Source organism: Hypomesus nipponensis, chromosome 6 (assembly GCF_054491055.1).
Source record: "Hypomesus nipponensis isolate SF chromosome 6, ASM5449105v1, whole genome shotgun sequence".
NCBI classification, from domain to species: Eukaryota; Metazoa; Chordata; class Actinopteri; order Osmeriformes; family Osmeridae; genus Hypomesus; species Hypomesus nipponensis.
In genome coordinates this window covers 7,098,463-7,124,244 of record NC_140366.1, presented here as the reverse complement: position 1 = coordinate 7,124,244, position 25,782 = coordinate 7,098,463, and the positions used below count along the sequence as shown (strand labels likewise).

Here is a 25,782-nt window from a genome sequence, read left to right as displayed (position 1 = left end):
CAGTATTCAGCTTCATTTAAATATTAGATACACCAAGACTTACTAATCCTTACACTGTACCAACAAAAAGGTGATTATTGTGTTTTACAAACAAAATGATCAGTGATCAACAGGGCTCAACTTGTCAACTGAATCTTTACTCAAACGAGTATGAATGCTTTGCAGATTAACCATCATTTACTTTTTATAATTGTATTTTAGGATTTTCTTCAAATTAAAAACATTGATGACAAATTGCTAATAATGAGTTTAGTTAAATTTACTAAAGAGATTATTAATATAACAAAACATTTTAGCAACCCTCCTGGCCATTTAAAAAATACATTATACATTATGTTATGTTCAATTATCACCAAATGTTTATTAATGTTCATATTAAAAACATTTCCTTTCAGTTTGATATGTTTGATAAGGTCTAAAAATCGAATTTGTAAGTGTGTGTTTGTCTGTGCACGTCTTTATATGTGTTTGTATTTCTTGTAAGTGAAGTGAAGACCCTCGTAAACAAAGTCTCCATGAAAAGTGTCAAGAAGTTTCAATCTCCCCCATCCTATCTGGAGTTTAGAGAGGCTTACCCAGGCGTCTCCCTCTCCACTCAAGCGTTAAATGACCGGACTTTCTTCTAGACATGCAACAGGTAGGGAGCATTAGTGTAAGTAGTGTAAGCATTGAGCGTTCCTCAATCTTAGTCTACTTCAGCTGGACGCTTTATAAAACTCTGCTGACATAGGCTGAACTGGTGGTACATGTTGTCCATTTCGCATTTTATATGGAACCATGTAACAAATTATTTAAAGATGATAGTGTCAAATTTATTTATGCATAATTGTTATGTCACTTTAAATAGAAGTGTCTGCTAAATCAATTACATTTTTAATTTAATGCAGCCACTTAATTTTTCTGTTAATTCGAGACATTTACTGAAGGGATCAGAGTGATCATAAAGAAGCTTTAAGTTGGCATGAGGTATTTTTTCATGTTACAATTTCACATCCTTTTAAAAGCTACTTTCTTTTAGTGACATTCCAGACCACAAAAAAATAGTCTTCAATTTACCAGTATAATGTATCCTAAACACTCAAGTAAGTCCTATTTATTTCACTTGTACCCCTGGGGTGTATAGACAAGCCTGTTACACTAATGCATGTTCACCATACACACCCTCGTGGTTTCTCCCTCTCCCTCACAAGCAGCCTCGCTCGCACACACACACGCTCGAGAACCGACACGGGTTTGTCTGGCTCGCCTCCTGATAAAACACAGCTGCTAGTGATGGCTGTCTGGCGATCATTCTGATTAATCTGGTGCTTGATATTCCCTTCGGCTCAGGGTAAGCCCTGGATCCTGACCCAGTGCTGCGGGGGCGATAGCCTAGAGGAGCCCCAGGAGGTCCCCTTGTCTCTGCCAGCGCGCAGTGAGGTTCCCCAAAACACTGAGCTCTGACTGCCATCCCACTGGTGCGACTGAACTGAAAGGCTTCACAGAAACTCACGACTGACTGTAAATACTCGGTATATCATTCGAGAAATACCAATATTTACAACTTTACATCTTTATGCAATTTTTTTACTCAGGCAAAAAAAGAAGAGATTTTGGAACAGTTATAATTTAAGTAAGGGGATTTTTTTAATCCTGAAAAAAGTCCTTGAGTGTGAATGAATGACCTGTGCTTATTTGGACGAGGAACATTTTAAACCGTGTAGCTGAATTGGGAAACCTTGATGATGGAAGTGGGAGTTTTCTGCACTTTTTAGAAAACGTTTTAATCTTTGACCCGTAGACCACTGACAAAGTTACACCATCCGCAAGCATTGGAAACATGTACGTACACACAACTTTGACAAAGAAATGAAAAAATAATACTACCATGCCGATTCATTTAAAACGTGTAAAGCCTGCGGCGTTCAAGCACATTTAAAGACAAAATAAAAGGAAAAGCAGATAGAAAAGAGATGCACCTACTGGTTATGATAGCAGAGAGGGTCTGGGATACACAGTTCGGAAACATCCATCAGTCCAGGTTAAGCATTCCAGGTGTGGGAAACAAGGAAAAGTGCCGGAAGAAAGAGTCAGTCCCAAAGTCTCCCCATCACACTCGCAAACATGTTGTTGTCCGTTGAGCACCTTCCTAGGAGCAGTCACCCTCCCTCCCTGCTCCCTCCCCAGACAAAATAACACCTCTCGCTCGACCCAGCACACTCCAACATGCACAGGTACCTCAGGTTGTGTAATGACGTGTGGGCTCTTAGAGAGAAAGACAAAGACAAAGAGAGAAAGCGGAGACAGAAATGACAAAAGTAAGGAGGCTGCCGAAAGAGTGAAAGGGGGGAGGATAAGGAGAGGGGGAGAAACAGAGAGAGAGAGAGGAATGGACAGAGTGTAGCAATGGTGAGAGCGCACTGAGACTGACCGAGTCAGTGAGAGGATTGACTGTCTCCATTCCACAGACAGGGGCTCTTTAAGACTGGGGGAGGGGAGAGGGGGGGGGGGTTGATGAATATGGAGCAGCTGTAGTTGGCTGGCTCTGAGGGGGGCGGACTTACAGCAGCCAAGGGGGTTGGCAGGCGGCAATAGAAGGTGGGGCCAGCAGACGTCCAGTCAGGATACAGCCATTCACAAGGGAATCCTGTGAAGTACACACACTCAAAGACCTAAACACACAACACAGATAATCCTCTACTGTATAAACACATTCAGTAAAGTTCTCTTGTCATTTGTATCATGACACAATGTTACAAGCGATATAAGAATACCTAAATAATATCCAATTAGGACATAACATAAATCCAAAAATCCAAACATCCAAAGAAAGCCTTTTTACACAAAGCTGAATTATAAGACAACATTCACAAAACATGAACACAAACATTTATTTTGTCCGTATTTTTGTTGTTGTCGCCTTTTCATTTTAAACAATGCGCATGAAGTGAATGGAATCAATAACCTCATCTTCTGACTTGAAGTCATATCGGTCAATTCTCGAACTGCACATTTCCTACTACAACCTCGAGTTTGGCCATGACTTTATGTACGGTGCTTAACAGGCTCAGCTGCAGCTTAGCAGGGCAAAATCCTTCATGTTCACTTTTATCTTCCCTTCCATGCAGCTAACATTTTACAGACCCTCTAACTTCTAAAGAATGCCAGCAATCACAGACTGCGTTTCACAGTTTTCCGTTGTAGGAATATCCTCTTCCATGTCTGTGCAATCTCAGCTCAAGGAGGGATACAAAGTAATGTAGTCGGTATAGTAAGATTTGAATTTATATCGAAACTTTGAATGAAACGGACACAGTCTCAACGTACATTACAAACACACAGATAGTGTACTCCCATACTCTATCAACCCACATTTTTCTGATCAATACAAAACCCATCACACGCTACTATTGATCATGGCATCGCAGCCAAGGGCCTCAGGGAAAGATTTTCAAACTGTATTTTTACATAAAAGGTACAAAATTATACATTTCTTTTCATGTCAGTCTCCATCAGAATCAACTCAAGCTTAAGTTGATTGGTTTAATATAAGCAAGTCAAACTATCAATAACAGGGATTTAATGTTCTGTCTACATTGGGCAGAGTCCGTGGAAATCAGGATATTCTTGTGGTCGGATGAAAGCATCCAGACGTAATCAATATAAGAGATTTGTTTTTGTTTTAGTGCATGAGAGCTCCACCAAGTCGACCAAAAGCTAAGATGACATGAAGCGTTTTTTCCGTCTCTTGTCTCACAAAGACAAACATTATGACAACCAAAGGCCACTCAAAGTATAACACTAGTTATTTAAAATGACATTGACCTAATATCCACAGTTTGACTGTGAAGACTTACATATTTGTTTTGAGGTATTGTGTGGTTGTGTTATGAGTAAATACGATTCACTAAACTACCTGACGTTATAAGTGGAAGCTTAAAATGGTCCCTTCTCCCATCACCTTCTACTCATCTCTTTTGACTTTATCCTTTTCTGTCAACTTTTCTATTTTAGTCTCTATTCATGCCCTGGACACTTAAAGCAGGAGCATGGTTTAAGTCTTTGAACAGGATTTGGAGTGTTCGGGTGTGTTCCACCCTCCACTCCTCTCAGCCTGGCTCACTCTGACAGAGAAAACAGAGAGAGGATTTGATTCATGGTAACTGACAGGAAATCCATGTGCCGCGCAGTCCCTAATCCCGCCATCACGCTACCACCAAACCAAGGACCAGTAATCCAATCATTTAGTCTGTATTTACCCAAAACTGATTTTCAGCTCTAAGACCCAAAACAGACACAGTACATAGTACCTAATAGATAATAAGGGTTTAGATGGAAATAATTATTGCTCACAAATGGGGCTTAGAGATAAGAAATATGCTATAAAACAACCAATATCCCTCTTTTACAAAAGGAAATTAATCCAAAAATGATTGACCGATCAGCACTATTTTTGACATGGGATACATACATCTGGCAAAAGCCACCTAATAGCATCTATAAGGACGTTTACTGATATTAGGCATTGTTTGGCGGGACCACAATCAGCACCTTGTTTTTGAGACATGAAAAGGCCCCATCATTATCTGTCAATAAACTGTAATTAGATTTTGTGGCGGGCAGTGAGACGCAATCTGTCCGTCACCTAGAGTGTCTGTAATTAAAATCCTGATTGATGAGTGTAAGTGGCCTTTTGTCTCAGACCTTCTGACATCCACACTGACCTCTGTACCAAACAACAACATACAGAGTTGTATCCAGACATTGACAAAGGAAGTCTCAAACCCAAACAAGCATCGCTTGGACCATGTCGGAATAAATAATGAAAAAGGTATGTGAATGCAAATTTAGAGACTTTCACTTAATCCTCCCTTGATTCATTCTACTACCCCTTGTCACACCCAGGACCACCTCCTAATCAAAACAAGACATACAACACTCTCCCCCCCTCTCTTCTCCAATCCAGAAGTCCTCTGTTTGGATAAAGCAGGTCTCCATTGCTCCAGTGCTGCTAGACACATACGTTAGTGAAGAGCACACAGTGGCACTCCCTCATTCCGCCCCTCCCTACTGGAGGAGTGGAGGGTAAGATAATTGCCTCAGCCGCGGGGCTGCATTAATCGGCCGGGGCAATTGGTCATTTCTATTATGTCCTCTCCTCCTTGGGCAACGGCAACTGTGTGACTAGGAACAGACCAACAGTAGGCCGTGCTACCACGCTTGTCTGTTCACGCTGGGTTAATAAACGCTATTAGCCTCTATCTCCAGCTCTCTCATTTCTCATTTAACGAAGAGCAATTCCAACAAAACCACTCAAGCACCTCTGTTCATCAGAATGTAGTCATACGTTCTTGATTTAATGTTCAAATTCAAATGATGGAGTCAAAAAGCTACCTTGCCTGTCTGATGTCAGTCATAATCCATGAGTTACATGTATATTCACTTGATACGAGTTCAGACTGTGTGGCTTCTGCTTCCCGTCTGTCACCTGAACATTTAAATTGCCCCGTGCCCTAAAGTAACTTTGTGCCTCTACTCTTTATGGCTGAGTGGAGGCTAAGAGAGTAATGCTGTGTGTAAGCTAATACGTGAGTTAGAACTGTTTGATACGAAGTCACTGGAACATTGACCTGTATTACAGCTGTAACTATGATAGCTACATTTGTAACATATACTTTATCTCTTTGTGTCGCAAAAGCCATTCAATACTTTTCCACGAGAAATTTAGTGATACAGAAGTTTGTAGAAAACATCAAAAGGAAATCTTCAATCTTTTTTATTTCCTGTATATTCTCCTCTTCTAAGATTGCTCTGTATATGTTTTTGGTATTGTTTTCTGTTAATATATCTTGACTGCTACCATAGAATATGTTGTATAGCTACAAAGCTCATCACACATGGAAACACTCAATACACAAGGTTGATCTCTTTTATACACAGCTCCTCTATTTAAATCTGAGGCCCCTTTACTTGAAGTCGCCAGCATAACACAAGGAGCGCCATCCAGGATTCACCTCTAAAATCAGGCTAGGTTGTGTCATTGTCATGCAAGGGTGGATCAATATATTCATCTCAAGTTCATTCCAATGGAATAGCTAGCAAAAACAGCCCCCATGGTGTCAGCTTTTTAGAGCTGGGAAGCTCTTGCACACACAGCAAGCTCGCTAGGTCTACACTCGAAGTGTGAAGCTCTGAAGCTGCAAGCAATGAGGTCCTTTATATGAAGCATACAGTGTACACAGGAAGCTTCAATGGAGAGTGTATGAAAGCGTAGGAAGGTTTAGGACTCAAGGACAGCGTTTTCATATTAACTTACAACCTTCATTTTACTATCCATGCTGCATCATTAAAAGAGAATTAATTTGTATAACATCAAAAGACAAAAGAACTCTGAAAAGAGAATCTGAAAAAAATAATGTAATGTGGCCATTGCAAACTAAACATACTAAACTACAGTATGTGTGGGCTAATTGTTATACAGCTATAATGTCAAGAGCTTCATATTCATTACCTGTCTACAGAGACTACACATTTATATTGCAAGTTAGGTTAAATTATTTACTACTAAAACGGCTAGGAACTAAACTTACTAATAACCAAACCTTTTTTTTCTGCATTCATTGTGGAATAAGGGGTCCTTCATGAACATTTTCTTCATAAAGCCCACTGGGCACTATAAACTTCAATTATCACCTTCTCTTTGAAAAATGTTTAACTTGAATTTGCAGCCTCATAAATATTTCAAATGATTCACTGCGTGTTTGATAAGGAAATTAGCCTTTTAGCTTGTGCTATTCCCCAGGCTGTAAAGGATAATATCTTTATAATCTCTAGGCAGGGCCAGCAAAACACTCCTACTGCACATCCAGTAGTCACTCACTGAAATTGTTTGTGGAAAAATAGTTTCTTAACAGTCAATGATTGTATAATTGTATTGGATGCAACTTTTCCCAGCACTGCAGTTCTCTTGAAAGGTTAAATGCTCCAATAGGATCAACAAACTTCTATGATGAAATAGGTATAAGATTAAACTATTACCAGATTCACAATTACTCTCAATTATATGCATTTTCGATTGGAATCCATTTAGCTTGTTTTTCCTTTAAAAGCAATGTTTTCTCCTAAAGCATTTAACAATATGCTTAATTGTTTTCCAAGATAACAAATAACAGCTTTCATTGAAACCAAATATATGTATATATTCTGTGTTTATAAGTTGATATACTGTTGAAAACACAACATGTTGTGTCCAGGAAAGCAGATAATAGAAAAGGGGGTGGGGTACTCACCTCACCCACATGGGCGATGCTCATCTGCCAGAAAGCACTTAATCACCACACAACTGCTAAAGTAAAATGACAGCAGGGGGAGGAGGGGGGGGGGAGAGGAGGGAAGGTGAATGTAATTTACACAGAATTGAGTAAAGTTTGACCATGGCTTTTTAAAAATAAGATTGAAGCGCATTTGCATCTACGGTGCATATCTATAAGCAAAATAAAACCGTCTCACAAAAAGGTTGTTTTTAAATGTCTTGAAGAGTGTATTATGATTCAAATGTGCGATTGACGTTCAAAACGGCATTCTTCTATGAATCATTAATGGTAAGGTGGCTAAATCTCATTTATGGTGCCCGGTAGTCCAGACTTGGCTCCTAAGATCCACCGGATGACTTTCATTTAGTCTCACCTCCCATCCAACGGGGGTCACCCCTGTTGGTATAGCAAGCACAGCAGTCACATTGCTCCACCATGCGCGCAGATTGCTTACTAGAACCGCCTGGAACCTTTCATATTTCCCAGTCAGCATTTTTACGGGATAATTTTGGCAGCCTTTAAGGATATCACTGCCTTAATAGAAGATAAAAATAACCGGGTGGTGGAAGGACTATATTAGGATGGCATAATCTTGTATTCTACTGTACGTCAGGCTCGGCCACGTTCAATGGGATTAAACTTCCCCGGTTTAGATTCCAAAATACTATTTTTAAAACAAGTGTCAAGACAATCCCAAAAAGCCAGTTAAACTTATTACATTCTGTGGCGTAAAGACCATAATAGAATGGCTTCTAAGAATGGTCCACCTCCCATTGTTTTAATATGGTCAGCAGTTTCAAAGAGGTTGTTTCCAAATGCTTTGTGTGTGCCTGTGTGTGTGTGTTGTTGAAATGCTTTGTATGTGATCTCTGTGTGTGTAAATGGAAAAAACTGTATGTATTTGAAAATGAGTTGCATATTTTACCAAATCTATCCAGGGTAGAAACTTTCTCTTTCGTTTTCACTCTATGCACCCCTAAGACCACAAGGGAGTCAGGCATAATGTTGGTGTTAGGGTACTGTCACTTAAAGTTTCATTCCCTGGAAAAAAGGTATCTTCCTGGAGGCTTTCCATATGGTACAGTAGCGAAAGCTTTGCTCTTGCTGCTTCTGTAAGGTAGGTGTACTGTTGGTTTCGGTTTGTGCTCTTCCCATGAGGGGTGAAGCTTTGCAGAAGTTAGTAGAGGGTTATATCGGGTTCAGTAACATTCAGGAGCACTAAACTAACTTTCTTTGAGTGAAAAGAATGATTGTAGATGATGGAATGTAGCAGAGAAGGGTAGGGGAGGGGCTGAAGCATAGAGAAGCAGAGCAAAAGTGGAAAAAATATTTTGGATCCTGTCACACTACAACTGGATGCTTCTTGGAGGCTTCTTCCTATTTACAAAGATAAAGCATTTCGTACTACCTACCATTTTCATCCTTTCAACATTTTCTGGGTACATGAACATGGTACAATATGGTCTTCCAGACACCATTCTGTTGGTCTTAGACCATAACAACATTCAGTGGCAGACATTTGTACATGTTTGGCACCACAGTTGTTCAATATGCCCTTCTATACCCCAGCACCCACCTCCACCCCCCCCCCCCCTCTCCTGTCCCCCAGCCCAACATTCACCCACATTAATTTGCTGATTGTGTCTTCTGCTCATTTTCCCCCTCGTTATGCATTTAACGTTTCCAATTTACCATCATGACAGAAAAAAAGCCACAAGAAGCTATACATTTTTTTGGGATACCAAATAATTAGGATTACACGGTTCGGTGATTTTCAATCAGAGAGATCATCTCAATGATAGATGGTAGGATAACTGGTCATTGCTGAGACATAAATATTGTGTTGTTCAATTAATCTGGCCTAATGAGGTGTCAAAGCTGCCAGTCATCCATCAAATACAATTAGTACTCACCGAGAATAAACACATATGCAGGAGGATGGGTAATTAATAATTAGCAAAGCAAAGAAAACAGTATTGGTTTCACTGGCCACAATCACAGAGCAATTTACCTTCGTTTTTTATGATTTCGTTTTTTCAATGATGCATGCGAGTGAGATAACACTTGGGTGTTGAAAATGTAAATCGATTTCAACCCTTGCAGTTTCCTGTCGGAGATGCTGGGTAATTGTGTTGTCTGTGGAAAGTTGATATTTTAGAGTTCTTCAGAATAAATATGATTAGGAAGTAATTCTATGCTTATTTCAACAAGCATGTTTACTTTCTTAAAATCCTCAGATATATAGCCCACCAGTAGACCCAGAAACAATTACTGGCTGTGTTGAAGGTACACTTTGTGATGGATATAGGATTCTTGTTCTGGACTAAATAAAGAAAATAACATTAATGAGGGCTTGGGAATAAAAGACTGCCAACCACCGTTTGTCTCTCTCTTTCTCCAAAAGCCCAAAGGATCATTGTCCTAAAAAGATATGTGTGCTACATTAGGTACTAGATACAGTATTCTATGACCATTTGTAAACAACTGTCAACGATTTCAACGGCCCAGCAATGGAGGTATTTAGTGACCCACTTAGCACTTTGGAATGAGACCTTGTGGTCAAAGGTTGTGTCCGTTTAAATATACCATGGAGAATGGAAGGTTGACAGTTGTCCAACAGTAGCAGTGGGGCTAGCCTTCCTGCTTTCCAATACACACATTCTGCCCCTCACCCTATCATTTGAGGTCATCGTTGTGGAAACAAGAGACCAGAGTCATGAAAAAAGAATTCAGGTGCTGAAGGATGTAAAAAATAAAAAGGTTATTAAAAACAAAGCAAGGGCCACCTGGTAAATGTAAGCGTTATTCTTATATTGTATAGACTGTTTAACAGCATTCTTACCGAGAACTAAATACATCCAGATATGACTCCTTTTTAAAGCCGAAATATACATGGGACTCCTTTGTAAAAGCCCAAATCTAGATAGGATAGCTTTTTATAAGCCCAAATCTAATTAGAACTGTTTTTTTTTTTTTTTTATACTTATAGAATTGCACTGGTGGGAACAGCCTTAGGTGAACATCATGAGCATTGGGACTGGTTTGCTTTGACTAGGTTCTGCTGATGTTAGAACTGGACCAAGGAGGTCTTGGTTCTGGACCAGTACCCAGTGTCTGCACTAGGACACTGTGAGGTGGATGCAACAACATCAGCAGCAACGCAATTACCCAAAGGCATTGGACCGAAAGACAGGAGGAAAATCAATAAATAATTTCACCATTTGAGAGGGTATTTCCTTCAATTGAGGGAATGTCTCAATTTATATGTGTGAGTTTTTCTTCCTTATCATCTATTTCAGTAATATTGCATCTTAAGCACCCAATCAAAGCATGTCTTTCTGGGGGAAAAAAATCCTTTCCATGCACAATCAACCACACGTCCATTTGTATCCATCTGATAACACTGCAAAATTCACCAAGAAAAAAAGGTATGTATATTTAGAATACCTTAATAGAAGTGAATGTACCATTTTTCACGTCCTACTGCATGTTGGAAACAACATATTTCTTATTTATTGAGGTACGGTACACACCACACTTTCTGAACTAATTTACAATACATAAAGTAAGGTTAGTGACCACGTGTTGACATTCATTTAGCTTAATCCAGTGATCACGTGAATTGAATGTGACCATATGTGCCAATGTAAAATTCATGTGGTTTGGTTTACAAGTAAAGTTTGCGATTAATATTATCCATGAGCCTAATTGCAGTCATCCCATGCCATGATGCCATGAACATTTAAATTCACGAAATGGAAGGATTACAGATATATCACTGACACATGACATTGTTTTGAAGGGCATTCCCTTTCTCTAACTTTGAGGTTAACAGTTTAGGTGAGAATTCACATACTGCAACCCTGACTTCAAAAGCCGTCAAACTGTGATCGAAGTTCACACAAAGTTTACATCCACACTTTGACGCCATTTTCTTCCCTGACCTGCTGCCTACAGTGTGACAGACAGACACTGTGCCACCCTTGCCTCCCCGCCACCTTGATGCCACAGTCAGGTGACGGCAGCCAGACAAAAACAGCACAAATCAATAGTGGCGTCTCCTACCGAGAACAGCGAACCGCAACACTACATGATAATTCCACCATGACCACAAATCCACTCAACCGCTGTGCCAGCCCCCAAGGGAACGTGGTTTGACTGAGTATAGCTGCATGATTGACTAATCACCCAGTCAATTGGAGCAGGCAGTTACTGAGGATCCACTGTGTTTTTTTGTGAGAGCAAGTGCTCTAATAGGACATAATGTTTTTGCGCAGAGTGGAGAGCTCTGGAGAGCTTTGGGTTGAGATTAGTCGACTTGCTTACGGTCCGTTAGTTTTTTTTCTGTCCCACCCAAAAACTCCCGATGGATGCAGCCAGAATCTTGATGAACACTTGGCTCTTTGGAGCACAAACATGCTGAAAGTATATTGACTGTGTGTCTAATATTGTTAAAATCGAGCAATTATATATAGCCTATACAGGATGTGAGACTAAATGTCTTTCAAAATGACTGAAGTCCTCCTTTAAATATAAGGCGTGGTAACTTTAATGGTGCAGATTTGAATATGAAAGGAGAGTCAACGAGAATGTGGGAGCCCAAGGGACCCAAACGCGCTCTCCCTCTAAAATGCTAATCACAAGCTAATTGAAGGTGTGTTCTTTGTCTGCAATTCGTTTTAGAGGGTCCCTTCCATGGACCTAGCGACGCAAGGTAGCAAAGCTTTCTGATGTTATTGAATTTGACTGCTGCCACACTGGGATGCCAGTGGGTTTAGATGCACAGGGCTTTCAAGTTAAGATACACACATACGCACACCCATACACACCCGTAATCCACGCAAAATCTAACGTTTTGCATTTCAAAAGTGGGTAATTGCCCTGGGCGGTGGCTAGGGAGAATGTGGCCTAAGGATTCCCTGAGAGTGCCTATGAAGTTACAAATCATGAGTCTAGACTCAACTCCTTTTCTGCGCAAGCACATTGACATTCTCCTGAGAGCTGCACAGCAACAGAGGGAGACAGACAAAGAAAATTAGGAAAAGTACAATTGCTCCCTCAGTATATAACATTTGTGGCCTCCACCCCTGGCAACAGTTCACATCACAACCCATTCTCATTCTGTCTGGATCACAACATCCAATGAAAAACGATAAAAGAGAACTTCAATTTACTTCTCGAGTCAAATAAAATGACATTTTTGTGAGATGTTCAAACAGCTGATGTCGAGATAGACATATATGTGCACGTGTCGCGAGCATTCCAGCTTCGAAGCCGGAACTTCATAGTCACGTTTGAACGAGGAGATTTTCGATGGAGAGAACAAAGGGGTGAAGAAGTGCATAAAGGCAATGACAGAGTGTGGCAGAGCCACAGTGCGTTGTGGTAAGGTGCCTGGTTTCTGGTAAGAGGGATGGACAGGCACACTGCAGGGTGAGCCCCCATGTCATTGGAGACGGAGATGGAAAAGGCCCTCTGAGAGAAATGCTAGCTGTCTCGCCGGAGGATGATATGTCACCCGCAATCATCACTTAACCAAGCTCAGAACCCACACTCACTCAATGAGAAGCTCCGGACACAAATGGGATTGCTGTGCCGAGTCGGAGATGAACTTGATTAAAGCCTTCCCCCTCACAGTTCTTTTCAAATGCAGATTTATTTCACGTCTTGTGAAAAGATGTTGGTATTTCAGGCACTGAGGATTTCCAAATAAAACAACCGCCGTGACGAAACCACAACATCACCAGCAAACCAGCTGCAACGTCACAGCTGATTCAAAGTAAACAAGACATCCTTAGTCAGCCCTACTAACCGTGTGGTCCATTCTCCACTTATCCATCATGCACTGAAATCATGGATTATTCAACACTGTATTCACAGAATCCTAAACAACTCCCGAATAACAATATGCATTTTCAACCCCATTGAAAAAGTATCCTATCCTCTGCTGCCTAATGTCAAGAATACGCCAACATACAAATATCCCCTCCAGTTTAACAGGAACTGGCAATGCATTTAGAGGTGAAGGACATAGTGAGGGGCCGCCCTGTCTCACAGCACAATAAATGACTGTGATCCGAGTTCCAGCAAAAACAAGGGCCGCTTTTCAATTCCACCTCTTTTACCCGGATGAATGATGAACCCTGGGTAAGAGGCACTGTGCTGCGGTATTAATATACATCAGGGGGCAGAGCACCACACTAAATCAAGAGCCCCAGAGCATTTGTTATTCTAATGACAAGCAACGGCCACAGTGGCCATACAGGCGAGGGAGATTTTCCGTCATGAGGTCCAGGAGTTTGGAGGAGAGGTCCAGGAGCAAAAAGAAAATGGGGCCCATAACTTGGGTGTCAAAGTGTGATTAAAACACAAATCTCTATGCTCTGTTGCAGCAGCACTGGTTAATGGTGTAGGACAGTGTGTCAAAAGCAAATCTGGGGGATTTTAATTTGTGTAAAAATGATTTTGTGTTTGTTAGTTTTTTTTAAGAAGGGAGGATGTGATTAAAGAGGACAGATATAAGAGCATAGGAAAGGTAGTTGCCACCAGGTTTTGATCGGTTGTTTACAAACAGAAAGTGTCCAATTTTGAAACTCTGAGAGAACCGACAAGTAAAAAAAAAAAAAAATGTTGTACTGCTGAAGTATGTGGTAACATTGAACATTCACAATATAATTGTCACAAAATGAAGGTTTTGAAAAAACAAGGTTTATGGCCTGTTAGTGCTTTAACCAGTGGCTTTCAGCCTGACCTTTGAGACCATAAATCAGATATCAGGAACGGAGGCAGCGAAAGGAGAGGACAAGACAGACGATCTTAGTGAACTCTACGGATTGTATAATCAATACCGACGAAAATAAATGGGTTGACCATTTATCAGTGTCGGCTCGCTATCGCTATAAGAAAACCCCCAGTAATGCATATTTCATACACTTTTATACTCATTGATTACATGTGATGTAGTTTGTAAATCATGAGTATTGATCTGCTGATCATACGTCTGTAAAACGACTCTACTCTGCCATTTGTGCCACTGATAAAGAGATCAGTGTTAAACTATGCACTATAAATCCCAGACCAAACTTGTTTAGTAGTTTACAATAAAAGAGATAGCCACTCTTCACCTATACCCAAACCAGAGTGCAATATCCCAACTGAACCCAACACTCTTTTAACAACACACTTATCATTAGTTAGCCTATATTCACTTTCATTATACAATTTTAGTTTTGAGGCTATATTATCCATGACAGTAGATACATGTAAGCAGTTTACTGTTAACAGACACAAGTTTATATGATGCCCTGCCATTTTGGCCTGGAAATATATTTGAACCCATACAGCTTTCCCAAGTTTGACGTGCTGGACATCCTATGGGGACACAACAAAGGAGACCCACGCAGGGTTGCGGATCATTCCGGCACCTACGCCCAAAGTCAGAAATATTGATTAGGGGCAGTAAATCAACAAGAGAAGAAAGGTACTATGGGTGTCCAAACTGCCATCTATTCTCATTATGACCTAAGGTGTATTCCTTGTGGGATGGGAGCCAAAAGATGAACAGGAGTGTCCATATGAATTCAAAAGGATTACAGTCCAGTCTGGGAGGAGGGTATGATCAATGGTGCCGGATCGATTATCAATAGGCCGCTCACACCAATACACTTCCTGCTGACGCTTGAGGCTCCGGTTACACAGGGGGGGGGGGGGGGGGCGGGGCTTGTGCGTGATGATGATTTATGTGTGGAGGAGTAGATGTCATTCTGGAGAGAGTGAGGTGATCGAGGCATCTGAATGTCACTGGGACCAGTATGCAGCCCCGGTGCATACCACTCTGATGGAGCTACGCAGGTGATACAGTGGCAACTTTGATTCATCCTTTTTAAGAGTACAGTTGGTCAAAGTGCAAACAACTGGTACTGTGGGAGGGTTAAGAAAACTCAGACAGTATTTATGAGGGTGTTCCAATGAGTAGTCAGGTATCAGAAGTCTTAATATATAGAAATGTAATATCTGGGGTGATGGCTATCTATGAAAGAATAACTAAAACCAAAAACCATGTGCCATTGGTACCCTATCCAGCTAATGACAATGGCACCCTCTATCTAAAAGAGGATGATGGCAAAAGATATCAAAATCAATATCAGATAGGCTGGACAACCAACAAAGAACAGGGCAATAGATCATTTTTCTGCAGTATCATGGATGATATATTATCATTATTGATATAGATATATCTTGGCCACAGTTTGTGGCCAAGATATGTTACATTCAGGGTGCTTTTCTTAGAAGAAGTAGTTTTGCCATGGTACAGTATCTCCCATGAAGCAAGGGAAATACATTAAAATGTACTTTACATAGACACTAAACAATGACAGTGCTGCTAATTAATCCAATTAGTTTAGAACATAAATTAGGAAATATGATCTGATCCAATCTGTAAATTGTTTAATTTTACAATCACTGTCCAAACAGCACACATGCACACTTATATTCAATGCTTACAATACACACACTTCTGTCACCCAATACACACATACACACACACGCACACGCACACACACACACACACACACACACACACAAACACCCCCCCCCCGAGGTCCTTCCTTGCAGATGAGGCCCCCTTTTCGACCTGTCAGTCACCCATGCCTCTCACTGCCAAGGTGTAGTGACAACTGTTAAATCAGAGCACGCCTTCATCCCTGCCACAGCTAATCCTGTTAGCCGTAGAATTAGCGGCCACTAACGCAAGTTAAATAACTCTCATTACAACCCGATGGGTCCCTCTAGTTTTGTAGCCGCCGTAGCAAATTGCTAACCCTACTTCAGAATCGATAGCACCCGAGAGGTGCCCACCCCCGAGTTGGATTTTGCCTCTGTGACGGGGGGTCCAATAAGGACACAGCCCTCCATATTCCCTTCGCTACCGAGTCTGCCTTTCCCCTAGCTGTAGTAAATTGGGTTAGCGTTCGCTAAGTGTCCCATCGTTAGCATTCTTAATTGACTACAGCGTGTGATAATTAACAGGGAGCGGACTACCTACCTCGCTAATCTTATTTAGGTCATTTGCATTTAAAACGGTTTTGCTCTTTGGCAAATTGAAAACCTTACAAATTATGCGTTAAACTTGAGTCATGGTTAAGTTGTGTGGCCATAACCTCATCATTGTGGATAATTCTCCTTTTGATTTAAAATAGATGTAGGCTTGGATTGTTTGGACAAGAGTAGATTTCACAGTAGTCAATTCATATCTTAGAGACAACATGCATAGCCACAGTATCCACTGCTCAGACGTAGCAACACCTCCAGTATCTCCCTTCAGCTTGTTGAAACTGCACTCGCCTGCATGAAACTTGTCTAATCAGCTACTGAACAAGTGTCTTGAGTCATCTACTCAACCTAATAACCTTCATAACCATACTTGTTCCACTCTAAGAAGATATTAAACGATAAATCCTTGATTTAAATGTGTAAGGGCCCTTTCAGAATGATAACACAGTTGGCTAACAACCACAACCTGAACCATCAGGAGCCAAGTGTCTTGTCAAAGATGGCTTATTTTGGTGAGACCGTTTCACGCGTGCAGTTGCTACGCTAACACGCGATCGAGTGCACCTGCATTAGCACACCACATTAACTCGAGCAAAGCGAATGAAAGATGGGCTCCACTGGTGCCCGAGGCAAAGTGAAGAAGTACACTAAATACCAGCTGCCATCCATTATGGATAGTCCGTCCTGACCTCCTCCCCAGCCCCTCTCCCTCCCCACCCCGCCCCCGTCGGGTTTCTAGGGGTGACAGTGATGTCCTTGCTGAGGCGTCGACCTTCCTTGGTAGGGAGCGGACGCCGGGCAGATTAAAAGTGGACTGGCTCACCGTGCAGTCCAGGCGTGCCCCTGATGTGCTGCCCAGATGGTAACAGCGTCCACACACCGTACCATACTGTACTCAAACACACCAATACACACTCACACACATACCTCCTGCTTCTTGGCGGGGCAGATGTGGGTCTATGAGCTCAGAAGTTCCCCCGGGCATTTAACCATTCAGCCAACACCCACCCCGTCTACATCACACACACACACACACACACACACACACGCACACGCACGCACACACACACACACACGTTCTCTTCTCTCCAAGAGATCCACACTCCCCTCCCCTCTCTCACTCTCCTCCTCAAAGTTCCCCCATCACTTAATTCTGGCTCTACGTATGTGAATCATCCATCACTCACTCAATCAGTCCATTGAATTTCATTTAGTGTGGTGTTACACAGGGCAAGTGATTGATTCACCGGTGCCTTTTCACTGAAGCTTGAATGACACACAAAACTGGTTAGTAGATACACACGCACCACATGCAAGCACACACACGGACAATCGGCTCGGTATGTTCCCGCCGTGGTTGACGACTTCTCGATAGCCAGAGGCGGAGCCGGGCGCCCACTCTGCCAGCGAGGACCCCTGTGAGGTTTTACTCAAGGTCACCATGTCCAGCTGGCAGTGCCAACATCTGCTCAAAACGGCCCCAAGATTGGCAGGAGGGAGACGCATTCGCTCAATCGACCTTGGCCCATCTACACACAATTTAGAAAGGTCAGCGTCGCGCGTGCTAATCAGATTCCACATTTTCCAATCCCCGTCCGTGTACGTCATTTTCGATTCGTACCGAACTCCTTATTGGTATCTTGTCATTGTGAAATGCATGACAGTGTTTCACATTGCAGACATTTACCTCCACGTTCTATCGTAAACTATGCTGGGCCGTGTGACTAAATAGCTCCAAGTACACTGAGTAGAGTACATGCAGTGGGCTGTGAACAGTGGCTGAGAACCAGACATGTCCAAGCAACGAAACCTTAGTGTTCCCCGACAGAAAAAAATGATTGACCGCTAGCAACACTTTCCTTGTTTTAATTCTTCACGGAGGCTGTTTTCTGGCAGTGTGGCTATTGATTTTTCTATCAAATACAAAAACAGCCGTCGTAGAGAGGCCACAGAGGTCAGTGTGAATTAGAGCAGAGGTGTGTGTAAGTGTGTGTGTGTGTGTGTGTGTGCATAGAGGCCCCCTCCACCTCCCCCATTGTTACTCCCCAAAGACCTCTCTGTTAAATTGGCTGACAGATAATAAGATCATACTGGAGAGTACAGACCGAGAGTCTTAGCCTCTGTCACACAATGCAACTGTACCTGAGGGTCCAGGTCTTTGGTCAACTGCATTGCCATTATCAGTGTGTTACAATTTACTGAAACAGCCTCAACATATCTAGGGATCCAGATTGAGCTTCAGAAAAACTAACTTTGCTTTTTTGTTGTTGCTGTGACAAGAGTAGTAGCAAACACCACTGGATGAACTGAAAGAGAAGAACTGCCCACCTATGGTTCCTCTTGAAAATCTTTGACTATTGTGTGAGGCGTTGATTTACAGGCAGCAGATATTGTACTATTATACCTTCTCATATGTCCTGACTAACCCACTTGCCCTTGTGTGGCACACAATATCACAACTTGCATTTGCTATACTGTAAATAAATCATACTATGACAATTGAGGATAAAAACAAGGTTGAGTAAGGATATACAGTTCCAACCTTTTTTATAATGAAATTTGTGCCACACACTTAGATTATGACTTTGAACATCCCGAAAGTAGATTTTGTGACTGTCTGTCTGTGACAAAGTATTACTGCTAAGATTTTTAGGTGATGAACTTCTAGAAAGATCAGTGCACAGGAGAAATGCATGTTTAAATGCACTGCTGCTCCAACTAGGCCATCGGCTTTTATTTATGTTCATTTATGTATATAAATGACTGTCATTGCTTGCTGTCAAATTGTATTCACTCCATGGGCTTTTATAATACAGTATATTTCATAAGCCATCAGACACACAGGGCCAGCTCTACAGATTATTTAGATGTGGGTTCCAGATTAAACCTTGCTGAGGTGCGGTGAGTCCGAATGAACTATTTAAGGTTCCAAACAACAGAAATTATTGTGTCAGGAATTGTTTTCCTTTTTTTCTGATTAACACATTATCTTGAATTCACTTGCGTATTTTAGATGTTAAGGATACAAATGAATCTGGGGGACATTTTCAGAGCACACTATCACAGGTCAATTTGGGTAAATACGGTGACATAAAACAAGGCAAGCAAGGCCAAAACACTGACTGACTTCCATAGCCTGAAGGGAATATACCAAGCTTTTGCAGAGACCATATAATGACCTTCCTCTATTAATCAACATCCAGTTTCCTCTCTTGACCAGATGCCTTCCTTCTACCCATCCCTTATCTTTCCTACTCTTATCTCTCCTATTCATATTGTGTGTCATCACATGGCGCACAGGCCCTAGTCTTAGTTTTCCCTCTCAGCCCCACCCAAATATGCCTGGAGCATGTCCTGAGGCCGCCTCCCCCAGGGGCTCATGGGAAACTGATACTCTCATGGGCTGCCACGGTGGAACCACTCAGGAGAAGAGAGGAGGAGGAGGAGGAAGGCAGCTGCTGCTCCGTGTATGCTTGATGTCACTGGAATATATACATGCATAAGTGCAAAAGGCATTCAGCCTTTAAGGGCTCCATGGAACAAATAGCTTCATAAGAAACACGTCTGGTGTTGGCTTCTCGTGACCTATGCACCTTCCACCAAAAGTAAAGTTGTCACTGGATACTGGATCGACAAAGATTTGACAGCATTTGACTGGCACTGATTTTCCTTTTAGTGTAAAGTCCTCTCTTGGTGCGCTCTTGTGTATGGTGGCCCAGAGGACTTTTGAGAGCTGTCATTAATCAAAAGTCAAAGTCACCTCAGATCTCACATTAGAATAGAGCAGTTAACTGGGCTGAAATTGCAACTGACCCCAAGTGTCCTGAGCACTTATTCAAAATCAGCAACAGCCACGAGGCTGAAACAACTCAGTTGAGTAAGAGTGCATGAACGCTACTAACACACAAAACGTGGGAGGTCAAAAAGCTGGAATTGCTCTGTACACACAAACATCCTTTCATGACGCAGTAGCCATATCAGACACAGTTTCACCCTTAAACACATACCTAGCTTATTAACATTCATAACCATTTTAACACTGAAAAAACAGACGCTTGCAAACATCCAGAGAGAGGATCCGAGAGGAAAGCGACCCAGGGAAAAGGAGGCACAGAGAGATCGGGTGTGGCAGCTGTTGATATGATGTATAGGGAAAACGCAGTCCTTGTGACGAGTTGTCAACACCTACGATGCATGTTCACACAGCCCTGCAGAGGCCAGGAAAGCAAGACTGGCCTGCCTGTTAATAATTGCATTATTTCACCCTACCATGCTTTCACCGTCTTAGAAGCCCTGCCTCTTGTCAGTCGTAAGATTACAACTCTGCATGCATGGTGAGACAATCAGGAACACAAGGATGCATTGGAAAGTCCCATGCAGCCTCTCTTATGTTCAAATGATTAGGAACCTATACAGATAATGCTGAATGAAAAAGATCAACAACTTCTCAGGGTACTGGTTAGTTGTTAAGTCGTAATATCGCAGTAATACTGTATAGTGTGCATCAGGCATCTGTATACATCATTTATCACTGGACTTTCCATATAAAGAGTACATACAGCAAGTAAATGATCCATAGAAACAAGTAGAGAACCACAGAACGCCTTTCCCTCTCAGGGAACTGTCCACTCATCAAGTGGTGCTGAAGCACTCCAGAGCAAATAATTGGCTCTGATGGGAAACTATTTCCGCTCAAATTGTCTCCCTGTCACTCGCAGCATTAGACAAGAGATACCGAAGACTGAAAACAAGACTGGGCTCCTTCCCTACAATCCTTGTGACAATTACTGCACAGACAGATGCTTGCTCCTATCCAAACGACTGTCTGAAGGGTCATTACTGCGGGTGTTGACTGAAAGCCAGCGCTAAACCTCACTCTGGACAAGGAAGGCAAATGGGGTGTGATCCAACGCATTGAGGAAATGGAGGATTCTTGTGGTTAACAGGATTCTGCGTGTCATTAGTTACAGTGAAAGGATCAGATGGAGGGCCAGCTCCAAGTAAAAACCGATCACCCCCCCCAAAAAAACTATAAAGTGAAACTACAGTGGTCCATAGTGTGTTGTCTGTCATATGTATCATAGGAAGAAACATGTTTAACATATTTACATTCAGTTTATTCTATTGTATCCTATATCCATTTTGAATTTCAAAGCCCATAGCCAATTTAGTATGGAACAAAAATGCACTGACATGGCATGCCCAAAAAACGGTACCTCCAAAAAATCCTGACAAGCATCAAAGTCGCAATCAACCAGTTAGTCCAAAACAGGTTGCACACCTATCCCATGTTAGTGTTATTGTAGAGGTCACATGGCCCAATTACTCTATGGGTGTGAGCATGAGTCATGGAGTATCATCACTTTGTCTGCAGACCATTCATTGAAATGAAAAAAAACACACACACACAATGTGACAAGGAGAGAGATTGCCTCTGGCTCATCCACATTTTGTCGAGTCACCTATAGAGCATGGCCGACAGAGAGGGCCAGAAGATCATCCTCAGACGAGGAGGCGTCCATTTTGGGGCGTGTTTCAAAATGAAACGGAAAAAGAGAAGCGTGCACAACCAGAATCAGACTCCCTCCCTGGCCCGCGGGATGAGCTGTCAGTCATTTTTCAGCCCCCAACAACTTTCATCTGCCCTGATTCCTCCCAACCTCCTCCATATATCACTCCGATTTCTCGTCCGATGCACTCCTCTGCCGCCCCGCATCGTTAATCACGTCTGGGGAAATAGAGTTTCTCCAGCTGTCAATTTAGGAAATGGAGTGACGAGCGGGACCCCAGGGACCCTGCACTAATCTCAAACCGCGGCGTTACGGTAAACCCGTGGACATCAGGAGTGGTTTCACCGACACGAGCAGTCACACACACACACAGACGCCCCTCCAACATGCATGTGCCGAGGAAACTCCCACTGCATCCTTCAGGTGAACGGTGAAAACACGCACACACGCGCGCACACGCGCACCCTGACACGCCACACCTGCATTGTGTTTAAAGGAGAGTTCCCCACAGCTCAGTGCTCTGATGAGCACACTGTTGATGAATTGTGCAACGAGCCCTGGGGGGGTTAAAGGTCGGTGTCGTTGTGAGCCGGTGTCAGACCTGAGTGAGAAATTCTCGTCTCACACAGTCAAGTGTCCCACTGAGGAACATGACAGGTGTAGCAGATGATCTGTGATGGAGAACACTGCTCATCACACACTGCCGAGCTGCCAAAACAGCAAGAGACCTTGTGTTTCTCAGCACCAACCTTCCCAGTGGACCAAAACAAAAATGCCTGTGACATTTTACTTAACGCTTTCACCATTTTGGAAGCTTGCGTATTTGTAAAAAAATAATAAAATACAACATTTCAGTGGAATCTAACTTTCTAATAATTGAAATAGTAAATATTCTGCTAGTTGAACCTTCACTGCAAAGAGATAAACATGTTCCTCAGAGTCAAAAGCTAATTTGTAAATTGCTAAAAGATATGCTAAAAGTATTTAGTTGTCAGGTTACTTATTACATTTTCACCTGGCGTGAAAAATATGGAACAGCAAGGCACAGTGAAAATGTTTCAATTTTTAAAAATGTGTTTGTAAAAACATTGTCCTTCTTAATTTACATATTGGGTTGAAAAAAAGTCAACAAAACATCTACCTTTCCTACGGTGTAAATGTAGAAGTCCTTGATGCATAAGCGGTCCAATTTCTGGTGTCATCAGATGCATTTATTATGGCGACAGTAAAACAGCCCATTGTCATCACCTCTGTGGTTAGAGAGGTCATGAGGTCAAGGGTTATTGGGGACACAATCGACCGTCATAAAACACTTGACAACACCAAAGCCATGGTTTGTGTCACCGAAGCTCAATATTGCTAATTTATTAGTGTAATGCGAGAATTCCCTTAAAATTTCATCTCAGGACATAATACCGCTTTATTAACAGGCTGTATTTAGTCGAGCATTGCCAAACTCATGTGTGATGGATGACATCACAAAATGGTTTAGGGTACTGTGAGAATCTAAAGAATAGCTAAATTTCAGAATTAAATGTGTGGGCATGTTTGCTTGCATGGAAAATGACATGGATAAATAGTTATACCATTATTACAAGTCAGGTTTTTGGGGGGGACCGCTCCGCACAGCAACTTCTAAGCAAATTTGAATTGCGCCTAAGCATGGATATTTGCCACAGCAGCAAAGTACAATGAAATGGCCCAAGAGGTAAACAAGATTCCCCTACATTAGGAGAGAATGTAATTGTATTTCCCACTGCTCTCCTCCTGCTGCCATGGCCTGCTCTGCTGAAACTCGACTGCAGAATGTAGAAGTTGTGTCTGGGGGGTCGGGATGGGAGGTCGGGATGGAGGCTTGCTCGGCCTTCGGTTCCGAGCTTGGCTTCGCCGTCTACCTTGAGACTCTCGTTTGGAGCATCTGCAAACAACATTACAGGTGGAGCTGCTTTACGGGATGTCTTGAGGGCATTAATCCCATTTGTGTCCGGACCCATTTCAAATGTGCATTCCCCAGCACTCATGAAATGAAAAAGAAGCATTGGGCAATGAATTAAAAGGAGGGAAGCTCTGGGTGGATGCAACACGAACATTCCCAAGGACTTCCATGTTCAAACAAAGGCAATGTCATCACTGAAGGATCAGTGTTGCGGTAAAGGCAGTGGCTTTATGAGATATTGAAGAAACCACTGACAGAAAACAATGAAAAGATTTGACAGATACATAGCCTAAGTGTTTTAGATGTTAGATGTTTGTGCTGTTTAAATGTAATTAGGGGATTTATTTGATAAATGTTACTTAGTATATATTTTGATTTGGGGACTCCTTATTAAGTCAATTTGGTGAACATATCTGAAACATTATTATATGTTATAATAAACAAAACTGTATTTTAAAATGATTGAGGTAAACTTAACTGTTCCAAGCCACTATTGAACAAGCCTAAAACATCACACTACACCATACTACTACATAGAGAGCAAAATAAACATTCTAAGAACATAAATTATGTTTTGAAGACAAGTAACATAACTGCAAACAAAAACATACATAAACAGAAGAAAGTATGGACTGGCTGGAGCAAAATGATGATCTATCTTCACAGATTATGGACAAATACTACCCTCTAGTGGAAGCTGTGAGGTCAATCCAATAAACATCAAGCCTCAGGTCACAGGTTAACGGTGACTGAGTGGGAAGACTATTCTAAAGCCAGTGTGCAGCAATTGTATCATTTTTTCATCAGTCGGGATTAAGAACTGAGGGAGTGTCTTAGTGTTCATGTAAAAAGTAATTTTTTTAAATATCCAGTTACATTTATTGTTCATTTTTATCCCTCGCTCTTTTACCAGAAGGGAGATAAATGACACAATTTTGTGGACTGACCAAACAACAATTGAACAGTCAAGTGAAAAAAAAGTGAAATGATTCAGATACTATATAACAGCATGCTTGTTTACAATTGGATGAACAGGAAAACAGGCAGCCTGCTTCATGTCTTCATCGCTTGGATTTAAGGGGAATCTGTAATAGATGACATTCAGGACCTAACCCTGGGTACTGTTACATTACAAGTGGGATGACACCCTCTTATAGCGGAGCACCGGGTCTTCACTTCCTGTCTTTGTTCCATACTCGCACGCCACACCTCCACTGTACTAACCTCTATTCATATCCTGGTGTATTTCCTGGCTTCAGAGTAACTGTCAACTGAATGACGGACGCCACCCAACTCCCATCTGTCTCTCCCCCACGTTCCGTATTCAACTCAGTCACGTCCAATTAGCTATCCCCTAAACACTCTTTCTCATTAGACTCCCCATAATCCACTCATCGTGTCCTGATTTGGCAAATAAATCACACTTTTTCCTCATACTCGTTTTTTCTTTCTTTCTCTCTCCCTTCCTCTTTATCCTCCAGTGTGCTCCCTCTCTCTTTCCCTCAGCCTCGTTAACCCCCGTCCTGAGTTTCACACTCTCTGCCAGGCCTCTTCATTGGACGTGGCAGCCGGCAATTTGCATGCCAGACTATTTCTCTTTATCATTGGCCCTCTCATTCTCTCACTCACTCTCTCTTTCTCTCTCTCTCTCACTCTCTCTCTGTCTCTCTCGCTCTCTCTCTCTCGCCCTATGCCGGAAGAATAGAGAATAACTCAGCAACTGACGGCAGCCGGCATGCACGTCCTTGTCCTACAAGGTTACGAATCCATTTAATCTGTGCAGGAGAGGAGTGAATTAAAATAAATGATGGCCAGACATTTATTGCATTCTGGGGGTGAAGGAGGGATTGGAGAGGAGGAGGATCGAGAAGTTGTGGATGGTGACTGGCACACCAGGGTTGAGTTGGGCCTGAGTGAGGAGAGGATGCCCGCTGGCATAGAACGTTGGCAAACATTAGGCAAACCATTTGGCTTGCCAAGGGAATTATAA

General features: G+C 42.1%; 1 protein-coding gene across 1 annotated transcript in view; it reads right to left on the bottom strand.

The window, feature by feature from the left end:
* LOC146286794 (steroid hormone receptor ERR2-like) overlaps positions 1–2,399 on the bottom strand; it is a 34,182-nt gene extending 31,783 nt beyond the window's left edge. Inside the window, exon 1 of the mRNA XM_084699997.1 lies at positions 1,963–2,399. Within this exon, the coding sequence (XP_084556123.1) occupies positions 1,963–2,012 (50 nt within the window). The 5' untranslated portion in view covers positions 2,013–2,399. The remainder of the gene's footprint in view (positions 1–1,962) is intronic.
* Between the last annotated feature and the right edge of the window lie 23,383 nt (positions 2,400–25,782).